Source organism: Folsomia candida, unplaced genomic scaffold (genome assembly GCF_002217175.1).
Source record: "Folsomia candida strain VU population unplaced genomic scaffold, ASM221717v1 Fcan01_Sc014, whole genome shotgun sequence".
Lineage (NCBI taxonomy): Eukaryota > Metazoa > Arthropoda > Collembola > Entomobryomorpha > Isotomidae > Folsomia > Folsomia candida.
In genome coordinates this window covers 2,304,082-2,315,464 of record NW_019091206.1, presented here as the reverse complement: position 1 = coordinate 2,315,464, position 11,383 = coordinate 2,304,082, and the positions used below count along the sequence as shown (strand labels likewise).

The 11,383-nt window shown below is 36.2% G+C and overlaps 3 protein-coding genes across 4 annotated transcripts; 2 read left to right on the top strand and 1 right to left on the bottom strand.

The window, feature by feature from the left end:
- Positions 1 to 2,227, bottom strand: LOC110855878 (glutamate-gated chloride channel). Its single transcript, XM_022104273.2, has 3 exons — positions 2,046 to 2,227; positions 1,294 to 1,514; positions 1 to 602 (listed from the first exon to the last, which is right to left on the bottom strand). Exons 1-3 carry the CDS (start codon positions 2,121 to 2,123, stop codon positions 161 to 163), a joined length of 741 nt encoding a protein of 246 aa, XP_021959965.1. The 5' UTR covers positions 2,124 to 2,227; the 3' UTR covers positions 1 to 160.
- Positions 2,228 to 4,636: 2,409 nt separating this feature from the next.
- Positions 4,637 to 9,154, top strand: LOC110855923. Of its 2 annotated transcripts, none has more exons than XM_022104342.2 (7): positions 4,637 to 4,767; positions 5,020 to 5,202; positions 5,657 to 5,889; positions 6,560 to 6,736; positions 7,143 to 7,465; positions 8,062 to 8,979; positions 9,058 to 9,154. In XM_022104342.2, exons 2-6 carry the CDS (start codon positions 5,052 to 5,054, stop codon positions 8,216 to 8,218), a joined length of 1,041 nt encoding a protein of 346 aa, XP_021960034.1. In that variant the 5' UTR covers positions 4,637 to 4,767; positions 5,020 to 5,051; the 3' UTR covers positions 8,219 to 8,979; positions 9,058 to 9,154. The 2 variants fall into 2 exon arrangements, with proteins under 2 accessions (XP_021960034.1, XP_035712562.1); XM_035856669.1 differs by having other exon boundaries at positions 4,720 to 4,770.
- On the top strand, positions 8,717 to 9,686 carry LOC118437620 (piggyBac transposable element-derived protein 3-like). The gene is made up of 4 exons (XM_035856791.1): positions 8,717 to 8,723; positions 8,795 to 8,979; positions 9,058 to 9,431; positions 9,506 to 9,686. Exons 1-4 carry the CDS (start codon positions 8,717 to 8,719, stop codon positions 9,684 to 9,686), a joined length of 747 nt encoding a protein of 248 aa, XP_035712684.1.
- Positions 9,687 to 11,383: the final 1,697 nt, after the last annotated feature.

The window sequence follows — 11,383 nt, the reverse complement described above, 5'->3', positions numbered from 1 at the left end:
TTATGCTGCAAGAAATCAATCAATTTTTATTCCATCTACTTTCATTTCATTCCTTTTCCAAATTCGATTAAATTTTGTGCTCGGGAAACTATGAAAATTAATTCATAACATTTCCGAGAAAGAGAGAAAATATCACAATAGAATCATCAAATCCAACTCTTTAAGCCCGGATGAACTTGAAATCAGCCTGGACACAGGAATGGACATGGTCATGATCCGCCGACCTCGTCGTCGACGCTGTCGTGCAAGTCTGCTGGGTGGTGACCCCTCCAAACGTGAATTTCGGGATGACGACGTCCTTCACCACGTTGACCCCGGTGTAGTCAGCACCTTCCTTAAAAGCGACTTGGACCTCGTCCGTGTAAAAGCCGTAGGATCCGAGCCTGACCGGGCACGTGATCTCCTTGACCCCGGTCGTGTAAATTGCGGGGCAGTGGATCGTCTGGGTCAGTCGGAAGCTGTAGAAGACCCGCCCGCTGGGGAAGATGCGGCCGGTTCGGGGCACGTGGTGTGCGCTGAGGGGGAAGGTGGACGACTCGACGCCATCAAGGAAAAAGATGTCTGGGGCCCAGAGGGATTTGCAGTCGCGGATGGGGATGTAGCTATTGAAGAAGGGAAATATTATAGTTTTTGCACAATTATTTTTGCACACTTAATTTTTGCAAGGTTTATGAATGCAAATAAGTAATGTAACTGTTGGGGGAGGGGGAGAAGTAGAAAATATATTAATTTTTTGCACACTTAATTTTGGCAAGGTTTGCATATGCAAATAAATAATTTAACTGGTGGGGGAAGAACACATCTTCGTTTTTGCACTCATGCTTATTTTTGGCACAGTTTCGCTCTAGTTTTAACCACTGTCAAAAACCACCGTTCAAAGTGGGGTTTACAAAGTTTTTGCACACCGGCTTTTGGACGTGCAAAATCGAGAATGCGGCAAAATATGACAAGTTCTTGATTATTGAACGATTCAATAATTCTTTGACGTATAAATATGTAAATTTCTATTAATTTTTTAGCATGGTTTAGAAAATTTCTCAATTTCTCTCAAGAAAACATGTTAAAACAAAATTTTTTCAAAATTTCGTGTTATCAAAATGCTCAAAATTAACGGGAGATTACATATCTTTGGCAAAACTTGTTAATAAAGAACTTGCAACATTTTGTTAAATTTTCTAACATTGAAAACTTTTGGACATTTTGGACGCCCAAAATTATTTTGGACAGTTTTGAACATGCAAAACGAGCATACATAGATTTTTGGAGCTTCATAATTTCTGTAAATTAAAATACCTGACGGTGGTGTCGTTATAGGCCAATCGTGGATCGATCCAGCTCTTTCGTGCGTACGTTTGGAAGGTGAAGAGCCCCTTGGTCTCGTCCACGTTGAGAATCTTGACATCTCGGAGTTGCACGGTGACGAAGGTGGCGTCCGTACCGTTGACCCCGTATGGACGGAGGTTTGGGTAGTAATCCTTCGTCACGATCGAGTCGTATAGCTCCTTAACTTTTACCTGGAAGAAGAAGAGCAACAGGTGTTTAAGATGATAAAATATTGACAAAAATTGAGACAAATTGGCGACAAAATCCTGACAAAACTGTGACAAAATCCTGAAAAATTCATTATAAAATCGTGACAAAATACTTACAAAATTGCGACAACATCGCGACAAAATTTTGCCCAAAATCGCAACAAAGTCGTGGCAAATTCTTCATAAAATCATTGCAAAATCCTGACAAAATCGCGACAAAAGCCTCACAAATTAATTATAAAATTTTTACGTAATACTGTGAAAATATTTTTTTAAATCGCGACAAGATCCTGACAAATTCATTATAAAATCATTACAAAATACTGACAAAATCGTGACAAAATACTGACAAAATCGTGACAAACTGACAAAATCGCGACAAAATCATAACAAATTCATTATACAGTCGCGACAAAATACTCCCCAAAATCGAAACAAAATCTCGACAAGATCTTGACAAAATACTGTCCAAAATCCTACCAAAACCTTCTCAAAACCACCCCCATCCCCTACCTGTTGCATACTGTTGACCGTTCCATGATGACCAGCAGCCGCGACGGCGACGAGGGCGAGAAGGATGATGGATTTCATTTCGGAGGCGGATTGAGATTTCGGTGGTGAGTGAGATTAAAAAGTGAGAGAGAAAGAGACAGCAAGTTATTCTGAGACAGACTAACCGACTGATTTCTCACCGAGACGCCGACCACTTTTATACCCGCTCCCACCCCGCAAAAAATCCAGTTCACTGGACGAAGAATGGCAATTTGTGGGATTTGGTGGTGGATTGGATTGGATTTATGGGCCGAGAAAAACATTTCATACGTGTCCATCCATCATCATCATCTCGATAATAATCATGGCGTGGGTTGGGCTGGGCAGAATCTTCTTCTCATTGTTTGGAGGAGGAGGTTACAACAATAAGTTGGCCATTAGGCTAGGACGTGATCTTCTCAGACACAGTGCTCCGTTTTAAAAAAAACTACTACTTTTGGACTGGAAGCAGTACATTGTCTAAAATTGCCCAAAATTGTCCCTACTTTTGGACTCCAAAAACGTCTAAAACTGTCCAATATAGTTTTGTACAAAATGTTCAAAACCGTCCAACATTGCAAAATGGGGCGAAATGTTACAAGTTCTTTATGAACCATTTTTTTGCAAATCTTTATGCACAGATAATTATACAACCTCTCATTAATTTTGAGCATTTTTGCATATGTGTAATACTACGAAATTTGGAACAATTTTTGTTTTCATACGTTCTACAGGTAGTATGGGAAATTAAGATATTTTGTAAATCATGCCGTATTATTACACAACGAAATTATGTAAAAAAAAATGCAAATTATGCAAGAACAGGAAAAAGTGCTCAAAACTAGTGGGTGATTTCATATATATTTATACGTCAACGGTTTATCAAAACATTCAATTATGAAGAACTTACAACATTTTGTCTCATTTTCCATTTCGGACACTTTTAGATTTCCAAAATTTGGACAAAATTCGAACAGTGTTTAATAAAACCACTGTGAAACCCTGGTCAGACCAACCACAACCGCAGGATACAGATTTGCGAATCCAGTCCGAATTTATGTATTTAAAACAACTCTGCTGTGCGTACATACATATAGCCAGAAGAAATGGTGATGATTACATATGTATCGCAAAAACATGAGAATATTACCGAAAATTATTGCAACCATTTTCGACTTTTATGACTGGTAGACGAGTTGTTAAGTTGTAAAATTTTTGCAAAATTTGAACCTGGATTTTATTTATGTTGCGAAAATTGCATACTATTATTATTAGCTCTGAGATGAGAACACCCATTGTTCTAGAAGATGTATGTAACGTCAAGGTGAAAGATACCCCAATCTGCAATATTGCATATTATTAACGAACCACTGATCTAAAGATGACTTTGGTTTTTGGCTGGCAACAAAGTTCAGCTCACGGGTTGAAGCCGGTTTGAAATTTAAAACATGTTATTCTTCACTTTTTTTTGTGCCCCTCGTGCAAATAATCATAAACGTCCATCAATCATCAACGTTCGATTATTATTTCTGCAATCTGATTTCTCTCTTCTCCCTGCGGGGCTATTTTTTCCAGTCGTATAAATTATCCAGCCGGTGTCCAGTACAGTACAGTGGCCGCGGAAGCCGTGGGGACATTAATCTTGCAGGATAGAGGAGGGAGGGAGAGGCTTAAATAATAATTTAATGAGCAGATGATGCCGACATCGAATACCGGTGGGGACTTCGCCACGCTTCCGCGGCCACTGGTCTAGTCCAGCACAGCAGAAGAGCTAAACCAACAAAGGAGTTGAAAGATAAAAAACGTTGAAGATGATGTGATGAGTGCAAAATAAGATGATTTCAATTATTAATAAATGTTATGCAAGATATTTGCACTGGAGAATTGGCGATGGGACGGTGTAGCACGTATTATTTTGATTGTAGGCAAGATTATGATAATGAAATGACCATGATTATGACGATGACATGACAGTGACCTTAGTTTCGGCAAGGTGACATTTTCAGAACTACTCGTATACGTATTTACATAAGTGCATACAAAAAATTAGTGGAAATTATATAGGCTAAATATAGCTTCATTTCATGTATCTACATACATAATGTGGAAGTTGTGCAAAATATATATAACTCACGACCTACTCGTATACGTACATGTATGCAACAAATTAGTGCAAATTAGGCTAAATAGCTAGATTACGTAGTTAAATAGGCTGTAGCTTCATTTCTCTGTATTACACATCATAAATAATATTTATGATGTGTACATATTATGTAAGCTGTGCAAAATGTATGTAAATAGATCAATCAATTGTTACCAATTTCTTTTTTTTGTAAGTCATCAAAACTACCTTCAACTTCGCCGAGATAGAAAATAGTTAAATACTTATCTAACCATACTTTTTCTTCTAACGAATTAAATATAACGTTCAAAATATGATAAACAAAGTAAATCTTATTTGCTCCGTTTCCCAACTAGAAATTGCTTGTTATTTAACGTGTCGTACTTATACTCAACATTGCAATAATGAATGAGGCGAAATCATGTTATTACATTACATGCATAATTTCGCGATGCAAAGATGAGATGTGCAAAAATGTGCGAAAATGAGACAAAGAATGGTGCGATTTGAACGTGAGAAAACCGGGATTGAGTCCAGTTTATTGTTCGGCTGTCTTCTTCAACTCCAAATAAAAATCAACAGGCAGTTAAATTTTAATTATTAAATATTATATTAATTTATAATGTCTATTTGAATTTGAATTTGGATAATAATATAATTTGCACTATTAACAAATTGTTTACACGGAAGTTTTAGTGAAAAAAGGAGGAAAAAAGTTTACTTTATTTGTTGATTTTTTTGATCTGGAAATTGCTGATTAATTCATTATCGAGACATATAAATGCTTAATTTTTAATTACTTTCAATTCTAATTGCTTAATTTTTTTGTGACAGGAAGTAGGACCTAATCTTTCTCGCCCTTTGCAATGGCTCATTTGAAACCTTCTTTATCTGGAAAAGCGAGACCACCCCCTTTGCCCAGTCAACTGAAGGGATCTTCCAGTAATCGATTTATGTCTGTATCCGCAATGGTCACACCCTCCATAAATAAAACGACGAGAACACCAAAGAATCCTGGTAATTTAATTACTACTTTTTAAACAAATATTAAAGTTGATTGATTCTATAATTAACTCGACGACTCATCGTCAAAATCTACACATTTTTAATCATTTCTCGCCTATAGAAATTTATTTTAAATTTCTGGACGACTAATTTGTGGAACAGCTCGTTTCCCAATTTTTTTAGAAATATACACTCCAGATTTTGACACTTTTTGAAGGAGGGGATCTCGAGTTTAAGAAACCTTCAAAAAAATTGGAACCCATCGAAACTGGCTCAAAAAACTTGACGCCATTCCATTAATCAACTTACCGACTACAAATTTGTCGTCCATAATTTTAAAATAAATTCCCAGAGACGAGAAATGATTAAAAATGTGTTGATTTTCACGATTTTGATGACAAGTCGACGTTAAAAATAAGAATCATTTTCTTGTATATTTACTTTTTGTGAATTTTTTTCTTTCCAGCCTCCGTAAGCTTATCTGTTCCAAGGTCCGTGCGAAGCAATGCTAGTCCTAGCTTACAGCAAAACAGCAATTCATCCGGGAACGCAAATTTCCAAACCCCCGGAGGATCAGCAGGACCCCAGCAGAAGAAGCAGATCACTGAAGAACAACTATTACGCAGAGAATATACTCTTTACCTTCAGGCCGGCGTGATGAACATGTTGACCAAGAAGATGGCTGAGATGAACAATAAGGTACAAAACAAGGATGGACAACGAATTTATAGCGATTTTGACCGCTCAAAATGCAGGTCTCTCAGCGTATGCGATCCGATTTTGAGCAAATTAGTGTCAATCGATCGCAAATTTAGTTAGGATGAAATTTGCAAAGGACACGATCTCCCAATGGGCACGTTTGGCAGAGATATTTGAATCCGAAGAGGAGAAAACGCACAGTAAATGTAGAAAGAGTAAAATTTATCGACTTTACCGCGCATTTTTTTCTCTCTGGATGCAAATATCTCCGCGAAACATGCTTATTGAGAGATCACGTCCTTTGCAAATGTCATATTAATTAAAATTGGCACTAATTTGCTCAAAATAGGAGAGCATACGCTGTTAATCGATTACAAATTTAATTAGGATGGAATTTGCAAATGACTCGATCTCCCAATGCGAACGTTTGACAGAGATATTTGCATCCGAGGAGGAGAAAACGCACAGTAAATTTGGAAAGTGGAAAATTTATCAACTTTTGGCCATGTTTTCTCCTCTTCGTATGCAAACATCTCTGCCAATAAGCGTGCCCATTGGGAGATCGTGTCTTTCGCAAATTAAGTTTGTGATCGATTGGAACTAATTTGCTAAAAATCAGAGAAAATACGCTGGGAAACCTCGATTATAAAAAGTGTCCCCTTTTTTCTAGGTGGACTTGGAAAAAGTTGGCCAAGCCGGCTGTTCCAACGAAGTAGAAAATGTTCTCAATATTCGAAATTACTTAATTCAACAAAACACCTGGCTTGAAATGGTCGACTGTTTGATGAAAACGAACAAAATGACGGACATCTTCTTAGAGCTGAAACATCAATTTAGTGAAGATAAGGTATTTATCGGCATCAATTTACAATTTGTATAATTCCGTTAATGTATGTAAGACTCGATGACTGGTCACCAAAATCTGCAAATTTTTAATTTCATTTCTCGCCTCTGGGAACTAATTTTATAATTCTGGAAGACAAATTTGTAGTCAGTGAGTTGATTAATGGAATGGCGTCGAGTTTTTTGAGCCAGTTTCGACGAGTTCCAATTTTTCTGAAGGTTTCTTAAACTTGAGATCTCCTCCTTCAAAAAGGGTCAAGATCTGGAGTGTATATATTCAAAAAATTGGGAACGACCTGCTCTACAAATTTTTCGTCCAGAATTTTCAAATAAATTCCCAGAGGCGAGAAATAATTACAAATGTGCTTATTTTAAGGATTTTCCTAACTAATTAATTAATTCTTCTACAGACTCGAACATTAAACGGGATGCGAATCTCGTTAGAAAATCGCTTCAATAAAATTTGGCTCGGATTAGAGGACACTCGTCAAGGCCAGACCAGGTTTCCTCCTTTCCCATCGTCATTCTCATCAACAAATAATAATCTTCCCAAACGAATCAGAGCGATAACGAATGAAGATTTGCAAAGTTTGGCGGAACGTGTCAAAGTTTACATTTCCAAGGTGGATGAAGACGACGATGAGAAAATCTGGAGGGATAAGAATCCACAATTTATCGTGAACTTTATCGACGCTCTTACTCAACTTGTTCAAGATCACGATGTCATAACGAGGTGAAAAATATTACTAGAAATGGAAGTCTCCCAGCATATGCTCTCAGATTTTGATTACAAATTAGTGTCAATCGGTGGCAAATTTAATTAGGATGAAATTTGCAAAAGACACGATCTCCGAATGGGCACGTTTGGCCGAGATATTTGCATCCGAAGAGGAGAAAAGGCACAGTAAATTTGGAAAGTGTAGAATTAGTCGACTTTACGGCGTGTTTTCTCCTCTTCGGATGTAAATATCTTTGTTAATCATTCCCATCGGGAGATAGTGTCTTTTGCAAATTTCATACTAACTAAATTCGCGATCGATTCACACTAATTTGCTCAAAATCTGCGACCATACGCTGGTAGACCTTGATTTTAAGTGCATACAAAAATCTTAGCAAGACGTGTCAACAATCCATGTTCAAAAATTGTCCCGATTTTCTACAAAATTTTGTTCTTCGACTTATTCTCCTCTTGATTTAATTGTCCCTCAACGAGATTTGTTCTGGCGTCGAATTGTCCCCCTCCCCCCGAAATATGATATGAAATACGATTTGTGGGCCACCACAACCCACTGACAACACTGAACTAATTTTATTTTCTTTCCTCCACAGTAATAACAAGGAGGGCGATCAGGACGTCGAAACCAATGTGGACGCCATGTCGTCAATGATCTCGTCGCAAACCGTGGCAAAACAGAGGAACAAACAAAACAAGCCAAACAACCAAAAGTCTGCATATGAAGCTAAATATCTTCTGGAGGATTGCTAAAAAATGGGTGTCGTCCGCTAATGTGTGATTTAATAATGATAAAAAATGTATTTTTAAAAGTGTCAGAAGTTCAATTTATGTATGTATGTAATTTATGAAAAATCTTGTGAAAATAGTTACGAAAAAGAAGAAGAAAATACTTCTGATTTTCAAGCATTTTTTTGTACCTAAATATTTTTATAAACATTCCGTAATTAACCAGTTGCCTCCCAAGCACATGAATGTCATGTGGCGCACAAGCCGTCGCTAAGGGCCCAAGTACATCAAAGTCATGTGCTCCTTGAACGGTAACCATGCGCCCAAATACATCAATGTCGTGTACTCCGACTGCGGTAACCATGCGCCCAAGAACATCAATGTCATGTACTTCCAAAAACACAATTTTCCGCCCGAGCACATCAAAGTCGTGTAATTCAAAAAAAAAAATTCGGTAAAAATTTCTAAATAGCTGTAGTTTTTTTTGGAGCTTGTATATTACAATTGTATAGCTCTTCAGGCATGTCTGGTAAGTATTTATCATCGACAAGCATATATATAAATATACATCCAATTTTCTCACACTTGATAATACGACAGACAGTGAAGACGTCGAATTTTCTCTCGGGCAGTTCTCAGATTACGACTCCGATGAGGAATTCTTGCTACAAGAACAAAACGACGACGATGACGAGAACATGATCAACTTTCCGGAAGATGAAGATGAAGAAGGCGCGGATGTAGATTCTGAGGACGAGTTGCGTGACCCCAATGAACACCCCGCTGTACGTATATTATTTGTATATTTATATATATGCATATTACTAAGTAGTGCGTTTTGCCTAAATTTATTCATATTTTAGACCAATGTTATCCGCTACCGGAAAAATGTTCCATTTTTACCTCAAGTTACTGATTATGAGGAACCGGAGGTGTTCCTAAAATTGGATTTTGGGATTACAAAGGAATCTACTGCACTGGAGATTTTACAAAAATTCTTGGACACTGAAATTTTGGATGAAATTGTCCTTCAGACAAACATGTATGTTCAATACCTAAAACGCGCGGATCGGAACACAATGAAGGATTGGACTGTGGTGAATGGTGAAGAAATGTGGCAATTCTTTGCACTTGCGATGATGATGGGGCTGATTATCAAGCCGGAAATCAAGGACTACTGGTCCACAGATTCAATGTTTTCTACTCCATTTTTTGGCCAGGTCATGTCAAGGAATAGGTATAAATATGACTTATAATATAAATAATATATATATTTATGTACACTACTTATCCTAACTATTTGACTACTAGATTTGAGTCGATCCTTCGAGGATTCCATCTTGTGGACAATGACACCATCCCACCCAACAATAAAGATCGATACATAAAGTTTGGAAGTTTCATGGAGAAGATTTTTCAAAATTTCCGGAAAGCAGTCAATTTGGGATCTTTTCTCACGGTGGATGCGGTAAAAATTATAATTATTCGGTAAAAATTTGTATTTTCGTATTTTCAAAAATTTGTGAAATACTTACCAAACGTCTATTTAATATTTGTAAAAATCGTATCAGCATTTCGATGTATGTAATTTATGAAAAATTTTGAGAAATTAGTTACCAAAAAATATTGATTTTAAGAAATCTTTTGTATCTAAATATTTTTTTAAATTCCATTCAAATTAAAAATTAGCCTTTTCGTCAAAAATCCATTACATATTTGCGAAAAGTATCTATTTAATATTTTCGAAATATTTGCGAAAAGTGTCTATTTAATATTTTCGAAATATTTGCGAAAAGTGTCTATTTAATATTTGCGAAATATTTGCGAAAAGTGTCTATTTAATATTTGCGAAATATTTGCGAAAAGTGTCTATTTAATATTTTCGAAATATTTGCGAAAAGTGTCTATTTAATATTTGCGAAATATTTGCGAAAAGTGTCTATTTAATATTTGCGAAAAGTGTCTATTCAATAGTTGCTCAATATTTGCGAATTCTTTGAAATCTACCAGAATTAAGGAATACACCTGAAACAACTGAAAAAGTCAAAAGTTAATAAATACTGCAAATATCTAAGTTTTGTACATACTTAAATAAGTAATAAAAAGCAATAATATTATGTGATAAATTACGCTTAATTAATTTATGTTAGCTCTGCCGTGGGTATAATAATGGATGAAATTAGATCCTATTTAGCATCACTTTTTCATCTACAGGATGACACTACTAGATAAATTACACCTGCTAACAGGCTTCCTTCCTACCTGTCTCTTGTCACGCACTTTAGAAGAAGAAAGTGATCCTGATCAATTTGTATCTATATCATTCATTCCTTCCTTTTGCTCTATCGATTTGTCGTTTAAGATTCATAGAAAACTTGGCCCATGTAAAAACCGGGCTTGCCTTTGCATGCAGAAATTCGCAAATAATCAAACTTCTTGCGTGTCTATAATAGTGGTGCAATTACATAAAAGAGACAAGAATTTAGGAAGATGATCTCTATTGTTTTATTGTTTTTCACTTATTGTTTGTCAATACATACATTCATCCCTAATTAATATGGTCAGCATGCAACCTCGACCATCACGTGCTCGTATCCTTCCCACACTGTTAGTATGGTAGGGATACGAACGCGGGAATCAAATTTTGGCCGAGGTTGGATGCTGAGAACTATAGTCTCATTTGGCTAATTTTTACGCATGTTATCAACCATTTACTACATGCCATCAACTTTCTGTAAATAATGAGGGTTTTCTTCTTCTTCTTAATGAAATTGAAAGTCTCCCTTAAAATATTTTTCGAAAATTTAATCGCCCTCAAAATTTCGAAATCAATGTGCATAATTGTTTTATTGGACAATTTTTAACGGGAATAAAATTCAGTAAGTTACTCATGCGCATATTTAAACAAATAGAACATTATGCTGTTTGGGCAGGCTAATAAATAAAAAATTAAATCAGGTGGATCGTTTATTAGGGTCATAAATTAAAGTGCATTTTAATAACTGCATACAATCTTCATCTGAAAAAAGTATGCAAAAATTTTGCACTGTCTCACTACTTGTCTATGTGAATGCAATTTATCCATTTCTATGTATGTGCACCTTGTCACGTAATTTTTATGTCATTTGCATATTACATCTCGTCTCGTCTTCAAGTAGAAAAATGGAATGATAATATTTTTTCCCTTTC

Bases quoted from the DNA above. Each gene is read 5' to 3' on its own strand.
- LOC110855878 (XM_022104273.2), bottom strand. From the start codon at position 2,123: ATGAAATCCATCATCCTTCTCGCCCTCGTCGCCGTCGCGGCTGCTGGT. The intron at 1,515-2,045 runs GTAGGGGATGGG...TTCTTCTTCCAG, and splicing joins CGGTCAACAGTATGCAACAG to GTAAAAGTTAAGGAGCTATA. The intron at 603-1,293 runs GTATTTTAATTT...CTTCTTCAATAG, and splicing joins TATAACGACACCACCGTCAG to CTACATCCCCATCCGCGACT.
- LOC110855923 (XM_022104342.2), top strand. From the start codon at position 5,052: ATGGCTCATTTGAAACCTTCTTTATCTGGAAAAGCGAGACCACCCCCT. The intron at 5,203-5,656 runs GTAATTTAATTA...TTTTCTTTCCAG, and splicing joins GAGAACACCAAAGAATCCTG to CCTCCGTAAGCTTATCTGTT. The intron at 5,890-6,559 runs GTACAAAACAAG...CCTTTTTTCTAG, and splicing joins TGGCTGAGATGAACAATAAG to GTGGACTTGGAAAAAGTTGG.
- LOC118437620 (XM_035856791.1), top strand. The intron at 8,980-9,057 runs GTACGTATATTA...TTCATATTTTAG, and splicing joins ACCCCAATGAACACCCCGCT to ACCAATGTTATCCGCTACCG. The intron at 9,432-9,505 runs GTATAAATATGA...TTTGACTACTAG, and splicing joins CAGGTCATGTCAAGGAATAG to ATTTGAGTCGATCCTTCGAG.